The 16850-nt window shown below is 42.5% G+C and overlaps 2 protein-coding genes across 2 annotated transcripts; both read right to left on the bottom strand.

Annotated features, from left to right (window-relative positions):
• Window positions 1-1338: 1338 nt before the first annotated feature.
• Window positions 1339-3370, bottom strand: LOC141830877 (protein HOTHEAD-like). Its single transcript, XM_074718324.1, has 4 exons — window positions 3280-3370; window positions 2168-3189; window positions 1565-2094; window positions 1339-1483 (listed from the first exon to the last, which is right to left on the bottom strand). Exons 1-4 carry the CDS (start codon window positions 3368-3370, stop codon window positions 1435-1437), a joined length of 1692 nt encoding a protein of 563 aa, XP_074574425.1. The 3' UTR covers window positions 1339-1434.
• An 11908-nt stretch (window positions 3371-15278) lies between these two features.
• LOC141830666 (F-box protein PP2-A13-like) lies at window positions 15279-16199 on the bottom strand. Its single transcript, XM_074718080.1, has 2 exons — window positions 15662-16199; window positions 15279-15404 (listed from the first exon to the last, which is right to left on the bottom strand). Exons 1-2 carry the CDS (start codon window positions 15968-15970, stop codon window positions 15279-15281), a joined length of 435 nt encoding a protein of 144 aa, XP_074574181.1. The 5' UTR covers window positions 15971-16199.
• Window positions 16200-16850: the final 651 nt, after the last annotated feature.

Here is a 16850-nt window from a genome sequence, read left to right as displayed (position 1 = left end):
TATCTAAGAATATGGTTACCTATAGCAAGATGAAGTTTATTAGGCTTGCTCATAAATCTTGAGATAACGCCAACGGCATATATAAGATCCAATTTTGTATTTGTGAGATAAATGAGTGATCCAACAAGTTTTGTGTAAATGGTTTCATCAACCTTTTTAGCTCCATCATTTTTTGAAAGCTTATCATTGACTACCATAGGAGTATAAGAGGCTTTGTAGCAAGTCATGTTGAATTTCTTCATCAAATTAGCAACATATTTTTCTTGAGAAACAAAAATTCTACCATTCTCTTGCTTCACTTGTATACCAAGAAAATATCTCATAAGTCCTAGATTTGCTCAAATTGGCTCATTATGACTTTCTTAAAATCTTCGATCATCATCAAATTATTGCCCGTATATATCAAATCATCAACATAAAGGCATGCTATAAGAAAATTTATTGTACCTTTTGTCTTCACATACAATGATGGTTCACTTGGACTTCTTTGTAATCTAATTTTCTGAAAATAATTATCAATTTTGTTATTCCATGCTCGTGGAGCTTACTTTAACTCATAAAGAACTTTTTTCTTAACTTGAAGTTGATTGTTGACATATACATGTAAATTTAACATCTAGTTGATATATCAGCAACTTGAGTTGAGCAGTAAGAGCCATAAACATATGAATAATTTCCATGTGAACAACTGATGTATATATCTTGCCGAAGTTAATTCCACGTTGTTGAGCATAACCCTTGGCAAAGGCAAGCTTTATTTCTTTTCATGGCTTGTACCCAAACTTCTTCTCCAACTAACTTAATGGTGAAGAGCACTAACTTAATGGTGAAGAACATGGCTTTATTTCTTCGTTCATGGCTTGTACCAAACTTCTTCTCCAAGTAACTTAATGGTGATTTCTTCATAGTTAGTATCAATGGAATTAAAATATATCCATAGTATGATATTATCCATTTTGGGTCTAAATCCTTATGGTTTTATTTTTGGGCTCTACTCAAAAAATTTTATACTAATGGAGATATCTTACATCTTATAAACTCATAATCTTTTCTATGTATTTTCAATGTGAGACTTTGATTGTATCCCAACAATCCTCCTCTCAAACAAAGGGCCACTGGGAGCCCCCCTACCATTATCCTCATGGTCCGGATCCGAACTCCCTCTACTGAAAGTTCCCTATCATTATCCCCATGGTCCGAGCCTCTCCTACCTTTTTCGTTTTTCCTGAGGATCCCCACATGGCTCTACATAGACCATGACTCTTATACCAATTATTAGTACTGATGAAATCAAAATATGAAATAACAACATAAGTATACCAATTGTTAGACCATGGCTCTTAAAGTTTATTTATTTATTTAGTTGTCATACACACCAAATAAGTCCAATAAGGTTCTAAAAACTGCAAGAGTATACATATATGTGTTTACAGATCAATGACCTTGCTGATCCCCTTCATTTTTGATCCGAACTCCCATGTACCTAAACCACCACACATGGCATGAAAATAACAACATAAGTATATATTAGCCACGCTATTAAGCAAATTTAGTTAATTGTTACCTTCCCAGCATCATGACAGTGGCTTGTGGATTAGTTCCTGGTGAGAAACTGAAGGTGGATCCATCAATGACCCTGAGTCCATCCACGCCGATCACTCTGTACTCCTCGTCGACCACCTTCCCTACTGCACATCCGCCATGGTAATGCCAAATGGTGAGCACAAGGTTCCTGCAGTATTGCTCCAGCGAAGTGGAATCCAGCGCAGTTCTTGCTCTGTTGTTCACGACTGTGCTCGCAGTGAGAGCCAGCAAGTCCTCCGCTGACAGATTTGGGTACCTGAATTTGGACAACCCTTTGGTGTCGATGGCTTTCATGATCGTCTGCATGCCCTCCAGGCAAGTTCCAAGATCCTCAGGGTTCATGAAGTAGTTGTAGGTCACTGATGGATTGTCCTCTGGATCGAGTGTTTTGAGACGAAGATATCCTCGGGACAGAGGCTTCGCCAGCTTCTCTGCTATTATGCCTCCTTGAAATGAGTAGCTGTTTTGGTTTCCTTGGTTGGGGATTTGGGGACGTGATGATTCAGGAATCTGGAAGATTAATTTATAGATTTAAAAGTTTCATGAATAATTTGAAGTGACAAATTTGAGATTACGAGGAGACCTGTGAGGATTTGGCTCCCTGAAGCGCTGCAACTAAGTTGAAGCCCGTCAAGGATTCCACGTAGTAGCCTGGCCGGATTCCGACGACTTGTACCGAAGTTATTGGGAGTGGCTCCGGCGAAGGCACGGCGATGAGGTTCAACGGGTTGTCGGCAATGTCATGTCCGACCATCGGCTGATCCAGGACCACGTCGATGCCCAAGGACATGAGGTGGTCCGCGGGGCCGACGCCGCTCAACATGAGCAATTGCGGGCTGCCGAGAGCGCCGGCTGACAGTATGACGGCGCCGGCGGAGCCCTTCTTGAGGTGCGCCTCGTGCACGGTTCCGGCTTCGTCTTTGTACACCACGCCGTACGCCTCCGGCCGCTTATGCCGGTGAGTACGTTTCCTGAACAGGATCCTCTGTGCAGTGGCGCGTAAGAGGACATTGATCTTGGCGGGATTGGCGTACTTGAGCAGATCGGCGGCGGTGTGGCGGTGGCCCATTGGGTCGAACGTCGTGCCGCCGACCTTGGTGCCTTCCAAGTGCTCGTAAGTCAATCCGTTATCAGGGGTGACTCCGGCCGCCAGAAGACCCTCCCTTAAGGCCGAAGTCCACTCCGTGAGCTGAGGCCAGAAAGCCACCTCTCTCTCCACCCAACGGAACGACTCGTTGGCCAGCTCCGGGTCCAATCCCATCTCCGTCACCTCCTGGCTACTGGCGCGGGAGAAGAACCCGGCGTTGATGCAGGTCCCGCCGCCGAGGCAGCGAGCTCGTGCATTGACGACGCCGTCCTCAGAGACGAAGCGCTGCGCCGGGGAGGTCGGCGAGAGATCGGCCAGATTCTGGACGAAGGAGGCGAGGTTGGAAACGTTGGGGTTGCCGTACGGGGAGTCACCTCGTTCCAGCACCAGCACGTCAAATCTCTCCGACAGGGTGGCGGCCAGGGGGCAGCCGGCCGTCCCGCCGCCGACGATGATGTAGTCGTGGTAGGACACCGGCGGAGCATTGATCGCGCACTTCACAAAGCCGATCGCCGGAGCTGCAACCGGAACCATAATCGACGAATCATGTTAGAAAACATATATATACTACAAATATATATATTTATTTATTGATGAACAATAGAGACGTTTCAGGGAGTAGCAGAAGCCATGGAAGCAGAGGAAAATGAGAATTGCAGCAGCTGCAGCAGTGATCAATCTTTGGCTTCCAAACTCCATTAACCTGACGCTCAATCAGCTTGCTCTGTGGTTCCTGGATTATATAAAGCATCGAACACTATAATTTAACTTAAAATGGATTGTAGATCACATGAGTAAGTACAATAAACAAACGCCAGAAAGTTGCTAAATTGACAGACGACTCAAGAACAGGTGGGAATTCACAGCAACAGAGCACATGAAAAGGAAAGATTTCATAATCAGTTCGTGCTGGTCGTTGAGACTTCGACTCCTTGGCAAAAATTAGCTGGACTGATTTTGGGAAATATGTGCTGAACTTGTGCAGCTTTTCTAAAAGATTTGCTCTAATTATTTCATATGTAGATCTCTGTTAGTATTTAGGGTTTAAATTTCATACATGGATCTCTAATTATTTCACTGTTTTAAGCTATTCTTTACGAGAATACTCAGGTTCCAACAGATTCATGATGGAACAGTTAGGAAAATTAAAACAGATAAATAGTTACTTTGTTTTTATTTTTGCAAAAGAATTGAAGTACAAAGTTACTACAAAGCAACGCGTACTTTAGGTGGGTTGAACTAACAGGAGAAGTAGATTGTACTTCGATCGATTCGGTGAGCTAATTATAATGGCGTTGGCAATTAGGTTCATCAAATCATTAATTTGAGTATGGAAAATTTTAAAAATGGCTGATTCTATAATAAATTAACCAAAATCAATGTGACGTAGGTGATAAGAAAATAATAATAATTTTATGAATTTATCTCAATTGATGTTCCGGCCAAATGTCGTAGAGGGTCAAGCCACAAGTCAACGGACTAGCTGGCAGTGGCAAAGAAGGTCGTCGGTCTTCGATCAAAGGAGGGAACTTCCGAAACTCCGCTCTTCAGAAGAGGGTCCTGACACACCATAAACAAGAGAGGTGAGACTGGCGCCCCGGGGGATCCCGGTGTGCCACTCCGACGCTCAAGTTAGGGTTTTTCTAGTGAGTCCAAAAGGAAGGAGGAAGTATAGTCTATTTTTCATACCGTCCCTTGCATGGTTCTCAGTTACTCCTTTTATAACCAACCTTCGAACCTAGCCTGGGAAGGCTACTCTCTTCTTCCTCGAGTACACCAACTTCCAGCAGGAGAACCTTCCCCCCTGTCCCGCCTATCCTAGGCCGTATCTCTAGGAGAAGCTTGTAGGGGGAGGTTGGACTGATCTTTCATACTTGCTTTATGATAGTGCGTGTACCAACACGAGGTTAGGAGAACACGACACGTATAAGTACGAGGAGCCTCATTAATGCAATATGGGGTCGTCATTAATGCGGACGGGGGCGACTGAGACAGACGCCGAAAGTGGCTGTGTACATACAGCACCCCGGCCACGAGCATTCCAGTGATGGCGACTGCGATTTGTGTCAGAGGCTCAAAGCGGGGTTTGGAACCTACCTTGAGGTTGACCCTGTCGGGACGAGACTTGAGCGAGTGTACCGAGACGAGAGGGAGTGCCGGGACGAGACTTGAGCGAGTGTACCGAGACGAGAGGGAGTGCCGGGACGAGACTTGAGCGAGTACGCCGAGACGAGAGGGAGTGCCGGGACGAGACTTGAGCGAGTACGCCGAGACGAGAGGGAGTGCCGGGACGAGACTTGAGCGAGTACGCCGAGACGAGAGGGAGTGCCGGGACGAGACTTGAGCGAGTACGCCGAGACGAGAGGAAGTGCCGGGACGAGACTTGAGCTAGGTCGCGAGTATGCCTAGGGCTTCCTCCACCGGGATGAGGGAGTTTGCACCCGTGGCTTGAACTTTGACCGCGCGCCGAGCCCTCCATGACTTCCCGCATCATAAGCATCCCCCTCAAGTCTAGTCGAAGGAGGCTTGGTCCGACTGACTGGACAAATCGGGTAGGAGAGGATTCTAATGAAGGTATGCCGCTTATCTGCCTCTGTGGCTTTTCGTTTTCCCATGATCATGATCTGACGGTTGTAGGCGAGTTTTTCTCCTGGATAAGAGTGCCTTGCGGCGCAAGCTTCTTTTGAGTTTGCCTCTTCACCGCCGCTTCTGCGCTTCATCTCCTTCCTTCTTCTGTTTAGCCTAGCGATGGCAGAGACGTTGTCTACTGAGCGATGGTTCGAGAAGGAGCGGTCCGCAATGGTAGCTACAACGTTGGAGCACCTCCGGGAGACGTACGGCATTCCCGCTGATCACGAGCTGCGGATCCCACTACCAGAGGAGCGACCGAACAATCCACCTGGGGGATTTGTGACCTTTTTCGAAGATCAGATGCGAGGCGGCTTACGCTTTCCCCTTCCTTCGTACTTTCAAGAGCTGTCCCATTACTTTCAGATATCTCTCTCGCAGCTGGCTCCCAACTCCTTTCGCCTTATCGCCAGCGCGGTGATCCTGTTCCGGCTGTATCAGATACCTCTGGAGCCGGCCACTTTCCACCGTCTGTTCTACCTTCGTCAGAGTGAACAGGGTGTCTTTTTCTTCGCTGCTAGGGGTAAATATAATTTCCTGGGGAAGTACCCTTCCAAGATCAGGTCTTGGCAGAGCAAGTTCTTCTTTGTGAAGCCGCCACAACCGTATACTTGGCCCAGTCCTTGGCTAGACGACCTTCCTGAATCCCCCGAACTGAAGGATCTTTCCGATGAAACGGCATATCAATATATACTGGATACAGTGCTAGGGTTGCAGTACAATGCAAGCCTATTGTCAGAGAATGAGGCGTTGTTGCACCGGGCAGCGCTAAGCCCTGTGGCCAGACCGCTCACTTTGTCTTTGTTTGAAACCCTACGCCAGGCTTCTATTAATGGTGAAATGAAATGGAGCTTGGTCGTGGAGTCCAATTTGCTAATGCCTGGGGATTCGGCGACAGGCCCGGATCCCTTGTTGTCGGAGCCGATACTTGGGGAGAGACGGACGAAGAGCGATTCGGTAGTCTCTTCTGTTTCCTCTAAACCGTCTTCCTCGCGTAGGTCCAAGAAAATTCCCAGGCCCGTAAGCGGGAAGAAACGCAAGGAGATTTCTGCGCCGACGGGCGTCAGCGAAGGGTCGCCGACAGCTTTGTATGAAGACAGTCTTCCAGATGTTTCGGAGGAGGTGGTGGAGGTTCCTCGGCGTCGGCGGAGGCTCGTACGATTCGCTGACGAGATGGGAACGGATCAGAGCGATGGATTAGCCTTCGCGGGGGAACGTGATGAGGGGGAGGGGAGCCCGCACCAATTGGAAGTATCAGGGACTGTTTCGGCAGGCGAGTTGTCCTTCTTAGTCCCTGAAGAAACCCTATGTCCTGTCCCCGAAGGGGGGGCAAGGCAGGAAACGATAGGTGGGCCATCAGCAGCCTCTAACCTTCCAGAAGTGGGGTCCCCGGTTGAACCCTCAGATGGAGAGAGGCTAATGGAGACGACCGTCTGTGTCCGGAGCCAGGAGATTACAGAGGCGCCATCATCTTCTGTCCCTCAGCCACAGGAGACAGCTCCATCTACTTCAGCGGCTGCCGTGACCCCTACTACTGATGAAGAAGGGGGGGCCTCGCCACTCACCCACATGCTGCGGGAGTATGAGCGAGATGTTCTATGTCAGATGGACATCTACGAGGTCCTTGACAGTTCATATCAATCCCTACGGCAGAGTTTGGTGGAGCTTCGACTGGTTCATCGGCATTTGCCTTCCTTCCTCCGAGACAGGTCTCAATGCCGCCGGCAACTGCGATCGCTGATGGAGGAACTACCTGGCGAGCTTCATCGGACAAAGGGGAGACTGGAAGAAATGACGGTCGAAGCCGCCAATTGGAAGAAACAGGTGGCCGCCAATGAAGATCGCGTGAAACAGCTAGAACAGGATCTCCGAGAGAGTAGGCAGCAGCAGGCGGCGATAGAGGAGGAGTTGAAGACGACGAAGGAGCAACTGGAGCAGACCACCACAGAGCAGGATAGGACGCTATCCCAGGGGGTCACGCATGTGTCCCCAGCGCTTCCACCGCTGCCCGCGTCTGGGGTGGAAGGAGTGGTCAGTCGGTTGTCGGCGGAACTGGTCATGGCGTGGGTGGAGGCGGAGATCGTGGAGCCGCAAGAGCCGGAACCTACGGCAGGGCTTGACTCTCTTGAGCTAAGAGCCGCTTTCTTCCAGTCCCCAGAGTTCTTCGAGGCCCTGGCGGACAGGAGCAGTCAGATGTTGCGCTACGGGTTCGAGGGGGCTCTGCGACAATGTGTGTCGTCTGGACTGATTTCTCCGGAGGCGGATCTCAGTCACCTTGACCCTTTGCAAGTTTTCGAAGAGCTGCCGGCTTCGATTAAAGCTGGCCGACCAATGGACCATCCCTGATATATCCAGACGCTATGTTTGCTTACGTTGGTTCCTTTTGTTTTGGTATACTCTTCTCCCAACAGTGACTTGCTTAACTGTATGAATTTGTGAATTTTGAATCTGTGGTTATGTTGTGCGTTTCTTTGCGCGCCACCTACATATTAGTAGACACAGTTATGAGTGGTCCAAGGTACTTGTATGCGCGATACTCTGTCGATCCTGGCAGGGTCGCGACGATGACCGGGGCCCGTGGGCTAAGGCCTGATTACTTTTCTTTGAGTCCTTCGGGCTCGGGAGCGCCAGTCGCGGGTTCTTGGGCCGGCGGGGCCCAATGCTGCTTCGCGGCCCAAAACGACATGGATCGTCCGATCAAACAGGGGGGGATTTGGTTCATCGACGGTCCGGGGCGAAGCGTCGTCGAGGCTATACACCCACTAGCGCGGCGCGTCGCCTCAACTTCTGTTTATTCGGAACAAATCCGCGACCGTCCCTTCCTACGCTACCACCTTTTTGCTGAGAAAAATCATGTTTCACGACGCGATGGCACAGCGGTTGCAATGGAGGCTCTCCCGTGCCGGAGCTCTTCTTCCACCTCCACCGGCGCCGGAGGGCACTTCCGCGGCGTCAGGAGAGGAGCCAGTGGTCAGGGCGGTTGAGCAACCCTTGGCGACAGACGGTCCGGGTGCGTCGGAGGGTCCTCAATCAGCGCCGGTGGGGACCCAACCAGTGGCTGAAGGTACCACCTCTGTGGGGACCGGGGAGGGGCCTGGAGAGGAGGTTGTGATTCGAGAGGTGCCGGAATCCAGCGGTTCTCGCAAGAGGAGACGGGACGATACCGCTCCCGTCGAAGGTGGTTCCGCCGTGCTTATTGTGGATGTACCTTCCTCTCCTCCATCCTCTCCCCCTGGTCCATCCGCGAGGGCCTGGCGGGAGGTTGATCGCCCCGAGGAACAACGCAGCGGCCATAGACGTAGGGAAACGTCGTCTGGTTTGGTTTGGAAATTTTTTTTCTATTTTTTATTTTTTATTTTCTATTTCTGTTTTTCTATTTTCTGATCTAGTTTTTAGAAAATAGAAAATACGTTTGGTATGATATACTATTTTCTATTTTCTAGAAAATAAAATTAAAAAATATGTTTGGTTTATTAATATAAAAAATTATAAATAAAATAGATTTTTTAAATAAAAATACCATCTTATCATGGAAAAGAAAAAATCATACAAGAAGGGGATCAACCATATTAGAAAGGGGTCAAACCTGACCTTCTAATACAGTATTACATAACTTCAAATGTACTGTGAAATCTAATTGAAATCAAATTAATTAATTCAATAAATTTTAATTTAAATATTTATAAATTTAAAAAATAATTTATTTTAAATTTTAAAAAATAAAATTAATGAATTATATTTATTAATTTAATGAATTATTTTATTAAAATAATTATTTTAATTTATTTTAAAAATAATTAATATATATAAATTTCTTTTAAATTTTAAAAAATAAAATTAATAAATTATATTTATTAATTTAATGAATTATTTTATTAAAATAATTATTTTTAATGAATTATTTTATTAAAATAAAATTATCAAAATATATTTATTATTTCAATAAATTATTTTATTAAAATAAATATAAATTTATTTTAAATTTAAAAAATAAAATTAAAGAATTATATTTATTAATTTAATGAATAAAATAATTATTTTATTAATATATATAAATTTATTTTAAATTTTTAAAAAAATTAACAAATTATATTTATTAATTTAATGAATTATTTTATTAAAATAATTATTTTTAATGAATTATTTTATTAAAATAAAATTATCAAATTATATTTATTAATTTAACTAATTATTTTAATAAAATTATTTTATTAAAATAAATATAAATTTGTTTTAAATTTAAAAAAATAAAATTAAGGAATTATATTTATTAATTTAATGAATTATTTTATTGAAATAATTATTTTAATAAATTATTTTATTAAAATATATATAAATTTATTTTAAATTTTAAAAGATAAAATTAAAAAATTATATTTATTAATTTAATAAATTATTTTATTAAAATCATTATTTTTAATGAATTATTTTATTAAAATAAAATTATCAAATTATATTTATTAATTTAATAAATTATTTTATTAAAATAATCGTGCGATGAGGAGGTGTGCGACACTGTAGCCGTCTTTTCCCATTTTCTATTTTTCAATCACAGTTTTCATTCTCTATAGAAAATGATATTTTATCATTTTCTATTTTCTTAGAAAATGACTTCTCATTTTCTAGAAAATGAGATTGGAAAACACAAAGCAAACAGTAACTTCTAGAAAATAAGAAAATGAAAATAAAAATGACCAAACCAAACGCGCTAAAGACAGAAAGGAAGAAAGCAAGTGAATATGGTAATTTCTCATCTTCAAATCAAATCTTCTTAGATATTGTCCCAATAAATAAGTAATTTTTAGTAACGTGTTAATATAATTGTAAGAAGCAAAGAAAAATTCTAAATTAATAGTTAATAAGGAAAAAAAGTCTCTAAGGTGCTTTAATTTTTTTTATATTTTTAGGATTAAACAAAAGGATTCACAAATAAAAGTGGATCTCGCTCTAATAGCTCCAAATAAATTAAATACATGCATTAAAGATATGAAAGCTTTTTATTCAACAAAAACAAAATTTTTCTTTTTCATATACTAAAGGGGTTCATATACTAAAGGGTTTCACTTGGAAAAAAATGTTCCATACTAACGAATTCGGGTCTATAACCATGGATTCCAAGCATGAGATCTTACAATACTTATCAATGATGCCCTATCCATTAGTATTACATAGAAGAAATCAAATATATAAATTAATACAATTAGATCAGCTCTTCATAGACAAACTTGAGATTTACGATCCCTAGGTAATATTGGTTCAGGATCATGGGATTCTTTTCTATCAAATAAGAAGGGATGTTGCACAAAATGTACTTCTAAGTAATTGTCCCGTAGATCCTATATATATCTATTTATATGAAGAAGAAATCATGTAAAGAAGGAGATTCTTATTTGTACAAATGGTACTTCGAACTTGTATCGTTAATTTATCTTTTGAATTGTTTTGCCAGATTGGTCGCTCAAGATCTTTGGTCTTCACTCGGACCTGATGAAAATAATTGGATCGCTTCTTATAGATTCACTAAGAATGATTCTGATCTAGTTCATGGCCTATTAGAACTAGAAGACGCTCTGTTGGGATCCTCACAGATAAAAAAAGATTGCAGTCAGTTTGATAATAATCGAGTGACATTACTTCTTCGGTCCGAACCAAGGAATCAGTTAGATATAATTCAAAACTATGAAAAATATGAACATAAAAGACCTCATACCAATAGAGATATCTTCCATTTTATAAATTCATGATCTCGGATCTCAATGGACCCCCGAACCCCATAGGTCATCCTCTTATACCACTATTAGAACAGATGAAATCCATATATATCTCTATAACGGTATGATATTGTTCACTTTGGGCTTAAACCCTTATGGTTTTATTTTTAGATTGCAACCAAAAGACCTCATCCCAATAGAAATATCTTTTATTTTATAATCTCATGATCTTTTTCATGTATTTTCAATATAAGACTTTGATTGTATCCCAACAAAATATACTTTGATACTTGCACTATAAAAACTTTAAATGGATGCTTGTTATTTCTTGAATATACTATTAACCTTACATAAGGGATCAATCAATACACAACTTATAATTTATGGTATAAAAAAATATATTATTTATGAATGATAGCTCAAGAAATCTCACATTCATAGTGATCATTAATTAAGAAATTGTATTTTCTTCAGCAAAAAATGGAATTCACCACCTCAGCGGTCTTACACTTTCAGTCCCATGATCATATGTGAGGAGGTAAATTGAAAAGCTACAGTTAACTACTACGGGAGAGGGCATTGCCTCGGCTTCGCCGAGATTCGACCCTTATCCACTTCAACAAGTTTGCCCCGCAGTAACCAACTCAACCATGTTAGTACCGAGGGCCCCGCAGTAACCAACTCAACTATGTTAATACCGATAGAATCAAAATATCTCCATAATGGTATGATATTGTCCACTTTGAGCCTAAGCCCTCATAGTTTTATTCTTGCGTTCAACCCAAAAGGTCTCAAACCAATGGAGATATCTTCCATCTTATAAATCTATGATCTTTTCTATGTATTTCCAATGTGGGACTTTGATTGTATCCCAACAATCCTCCCCTCAAACAAAAGACCACTGAGAGCCCCCTACCATTCTCCTCATGGTCTGGGTCCAGACTCCTCCGACTGAGAGCCCCCTACTATTCTCCTCATGGTTCGGATCCAGACTCCTCTACTGAGAACCCCCCTACCATTCTCCTCTTGGTCCGGATCCAGACTCCCCCTACTATTCCCCTCATAGTAGGGGCCTCCCCTACCTCTTTCGTTTTTTCTAAGGGTCCCACATGGCGCTATCAGACTCCCCCTACTGAGAGCCCCCTACCATTCTCCTCATGGTCTAGGTCCAGACTCCCACTACTATTCTCCTCATGATAAGGGCCTCCCCTACCTCCTTCATTTTTTTCGAGGGTCCCACATGACTCTACATAGACCATGACTCTGATACCAATTGTATGGCTCTACATAGACCATGACTCTGATACCAATTGTTAGTACAAAATATCTCCAAAATGGTATGATATTGTCCACTTTGGGTCTAAGCCCTTATGATTTTATTTGGGCTCAACCCAAAAGGCCTCAAACCAATAGAGATATCTTCTATCTTATAAACTCATGGTATTTTCAATGGGCCCAACAAACTATATCCGGGGGCTTAAAAATTATGTTCTCGACTTTATATCTAGTGGATTGTCCTAAAAATTGAATTACATATTTGGGTTGATACAAACTTTTAAATATTGTATAATTATGATATACAATTAGAGGTGATCTTCTTTTATATACTTGAATAAATGAAAAATCATGTAGTATTAAAAAGTTTAACCAATTACACATTGTTAATATTTCAAGAAGCCTAATAAAGATCCACATGTTCATACATGTAACAATTAATTGCAGCAAACTAATTAATTAAGAGAGGCCTGAATAAAAAGGACCTGATTGAAATAAATTATTAGGATGAATTGTCATATTGAGGATATTTTAAGATGAGAAAGGTATCAAAATGGGGATGTGCAAAGTAATTGAAGTTGCTACGTTTGTGAAAATCAGGAAAAAAATTCTTAATTTGGATGTGATTTAGGAAGTTGGGAAAATCATTTTGACTAAAAAAACATTTATATGTGATGACCCAAATGTTCTATCGAAATATTATTTAGCAAAATTGTGCATAGCGTAAGAAAGTAAAACAACTTAATAATTATATTTGAAATGATTTGACTATATTTACAACTTGTAGAATATTAATAGTTGATTCATTTAAGTTACATTGATGCTTATAATTAATTTTATTTGGAATTTTTTCCCATTGATAAAAGGAGAGGTCTGAATCTTATTAAAGGCATTTGAAAAAGAAAACTATTTAAGCCAATTTAATAGAAATTGTTCTTTGAAAAGAGATGAGCGTGTACCTGTCACGTCACCATTAAGAGGATGTCTCATCATGATTAATGAAGTGTCAAGGACAATCAAGTTCCCTGTCCCATCGCTGGTAAGTAATCATCTTGTCATGGCCCATGCGGGTGTCAGAAGGATCGCGGTAATAAATGGGGGTGTGGGCTTGTCAGAGTCATGATGGGATATGTCAGGGCACTGTGGGGTGACCCAGCGATTCAGCTTGATGGGAGGTTTGAAGGGCAAGGGCGGTGGCCGGCTGACGATCCGGCCAATCAGTGACTCGACAACGCACCACGCATAGCAGACGGAGCAGCGCAGAGCAGGGCACGCAGAGCCTGCGACGGCGCCTCTGGCACATGCGTGGCTCGCGCAGATAGCGCACCACGCATAGCAGACGGAGCAGCGCAGAGCAGGGCAGAACATGGCCGAATGGCCAAGTGGCCGAATGGCCGAATGGCCGAATGGCCGAATGGCCGAATGGCCTAGTGGCCGAATGGCCTAGTGGCCGAGTGGCCTAGTGGCCGAATGGTCGAGTGGCCAAGTGGCCGAATGGACGAGTGGTCGAATGGCCGAGTAGCCGAGTGGCCGAGTGGCCGATTGGCCGAGTGGCCGAATGGCAGAGTAGCCGAATGGCCGAGTGGCCAAGTGGCCGAATGGATGAGTGGCCGAATGGCCGAGTAGCTGGAATTGGCCGACAGGCTTTCGGCCGATTGTCCCATCCCGTATCGGGGGAGGCCATTCGATGCTCAGAGGCCGAATGGGATGTCAAATGACTTCCTCGAACGAGTAGAGAGAGAGAGAGCACTTGGTCAACCAAGCCTTAAAGATGCGCCTATGGGCCTTTGGGTGAAATCCGATCGGGTAGACCTAGATGTAAGTCAATTGCACAGGCTTTTTGTCCCAATGTGATCATAGGCTTAGGGTAGACCTAGTTCCAGGTTCACAGGGAAGCAGAAATCTATTTCCCCAGCCACCTCAAACCACCAGGTTTGCTGAAGGTATGCGACTGTGTTAAACCTGCAAAGGAAACACCTTTTTCCTTAGGGAAGCCATGACTTGATTGCTGTGGAAGTCTATATTGATATTTAAACTCCAAAACAATATCAGAGACCAAATCCTTGCCGATAATATTTAACTTATGTAGATCATAACAGATTCACTCTGAAAATCTGAAACAGACAGTGAATTAACTAGAAATTTACCACTATTATATGGTCGTCATGCCGTGGAGAGGAAATTAAGTATCAAATCAATGTAACATCTTCAGAATCCTCGATGTATATAGCGTTTATTGTCCTTCATAGAATTATTCAAGTTGAATGACTATATTGTGAAAAGAAGACTAATCAATCAAATAATTTTGCAAACAAGCTATGAGAAAGGAGTTGCCATTCTGAAACTCACGAGGGTATCATCAGTGATAATACTCGCTCTAAGATAATAGAATAAATATTCAATCACTATGATCTAATCATAGATAGTAGGAATCAATTGTGTATTGGTCATTGAGATCATGATGATCTGATGCTATACTTGTACTATTTTTAACACCAACTAATTATACTAATTCCTTACTTACAATTATCAGCAACAGTCAGTGAAGGTTCCAAATTCAATGCTGGGTAAATATGAACAGACTAAAGCCTGCAGGAAATGTTGACTTGAACACAAGAAAACCACTTCAAGGGAGGGGAAAACTCTGCTATAGGCATATTGATACTTTAGAGAATTATGCAAGCCGATCTTAGGCTGAGTTTACTCGGACGAAAAGTTAGGAGGGAGGAGAGGAAAAGACATGAAAATAAACACATATGAGGCTTCATCACCCATATATTTTTAAGTCTCTTTTTCTTCTAAACCCCCTTCTCCTCCTATCTTTCCATCACAGTAACCCAACCTTAAAGGTAAAAGGAAAAAGACCATAGGTTCAAGCCCCTCATTCAGTGGATGATAAGACCTCATCTAGGTATTAGCAGTCAATACAGAGTTAGTTTAAAGAAGGTAAAAGGTAAAAGGAAATATTCAAAGAGTTAGTCTATAGACAAGACTCAGTACCTAGATTCTTCGGTTGGCAGGTATTTCCAGTATCGCTTGTCATTGATTCCTGTAATCAGTAATGCCTTTGAGGAAATAGACACGCAGATTCCACCCCTGTTCAACTCCAGCCAAAATTCCTAGTTCACCGTGATTAAAGCTAACGTCAGATAAACCCTAAATAAGCAATCAGGGGATAATTTACATTGTCAACACCCAAGTACACTGAAAAGAATCTATTTTCGAGGTATGAAGAACCATTTTTTTCCAATTAGTATGAGAAAGACTCAAAATTTTATCCAAAAGATCAAACTTGAAAGATGATTCAACACCCTCAAACTGTAGGAATTTGGATTCAATTCACAGTGCCCTAGTTCGAATAGAAAGATAAAGATACCTTGGTGCCCCCATCGAAGGGGTTCGGCCGGCACAACCGCGCATAGATCTCCTTTTTGCAAACACATGAGATGGCCGTCCCATCCGTTGCCATCTCCATCAGGTACACATAGTTCTTCGGCAGCTTCGCCTCCCACACGAAGTCCGCCGACGCCGCTATTCGGAAAGCCCGGTTGAGCCCCGACGCGCGGCAGATCTCCTGCGCGTCGAGGCGGAGCAGCACCTCCGCGATGCAACTCTCCGGCAAGTCCCCGAGGCCCGCTTCGGCGTCCGCTTCCGCCCTAACGATGCTCGAAATCCACGACCCCATCCCCCGCAGCCAACGACGCCACGACGAAGCGAAGCAAGGATGAAAGAGGCATTCACGCCAGAATCGATTCCAGATCGATAGATCAAGCGCCCGTCGCTACGCGAATCGATTCGATGCTTCGATTTGCGGCGCGGAAAGGAATGAAATGCAAGGAATTGAGATTAAAAAAAAAGGAGCGATTTTTGTGATCCAAGTAATAAATTAGGTCGTAGGTCGGTGCCAACGTGGATCCATATCATCCGTATAGATGATTAAGAAGATTAGTTCTTAGGTCTATTTATAGCATCTCCTTTATCTCCTAAATCTATGATTAGATATGTGCAATTTAGAACCACAAATAAATTAATTTGAATCCAACGTGGAACTGAGTCGATCAAGGATCGTCGGCTGCTTACTTAACAGATTTAATGGGGTCCACTGACGTGGATAAGTACAAGTTTCATGTGGAAAGTTGACCAAAAATTGTACGGACGCTTCTATAACATAAAATAATAAATTTTTAATTTTTAAATAGGATAAATAAATACTCTAAAAATGAACTTGTGCATAAATAATACTTAAGAATTATTTAGTAGATAAATTAAAAGATAAGATAGACGAAATTTAGACATTTAAATTATCCAAAAAAATTATAAGATTTGGATCGTGCAGCATCAAGTCCAGCCTGGTTCGTGGATAAGTTTGGTGAAGGTGGCTTGATGGGTACGGATCAAGCGATGCACAAGCCAATCTGGTCATGCCACGCTCAACATAGACTCGGACTTAGCCTAGTTTGCATGCCGGATTGACCCACATTGCCATGACCCTGCCTCTATTTGTATTTTGTGATTGCGAGAAAAATTACTCGATCACAAAAGCTCAGCGTGACCCTACTTCCATA

Source organism: Curcuma longa, chromosome 6 (genome assembly GCF_044706935.1).
Source record: "Curcuma longa cultivar G26 ecotype Majalengka, Jawa Barat chromosome 6, ITB_CL_G26_1.1, whole genome shotgun sequence".
NCBI lineage: Eukaryota > Viridiplantae > Streptophyta > Magnoliopsida > Zingiberales > Zingiberaceae > Curcuma > Curcuma longa.
Note: the sequence above shows the minus strand (reverse complement) of the source record. Positions and strands in the feature narration are given on the sequence as shown.

What these genes read in the sequence shown, in the direction of transcription:
- LOC141830877 (XM_074718324.1), bottom strand. Translation starts at nt 3,370, where the DNA reads ATGGAGTTTGGAAGCCAAAGATTGATCACTGCTGCAGCTGCTGCAATT. An exon ending in CTTCTGCTACTCCCTGAAAC is followed by an intron (nt 3,190 to 3,279) that starts GTCTCTATTGTT and finishes TTCCGGTTGCAG; the next exon opens with CTCCGGCGATCGGCTTTGTG. An exon ending in ACTGTCATGATGCTGGGAAG is followed by an intron (nt 1,484 to 1,564) that starts GTAACAATTAAC and finishes GTGGTGGTTTAG; the next exon opens with GTACATGGGAGTTCGGATCA.
- LOC141830666 (XM_074718080.1), bottom strand. Translation starts at nt 15,970, where the DNA reads ATGGGGTCGTGGATTTCGAGCATCGTTAGGGCGGAAGCGGACGCCGAA. An exon ending in CCTTCGATGGGGGCACCAAG is followed by an intron (nt 15,405 to 15,661) that starts GTATCTTTATCT and finishes ACGGTGAACTAG; the next exon opens with GAATTTTGGCTGGAGTTGAA.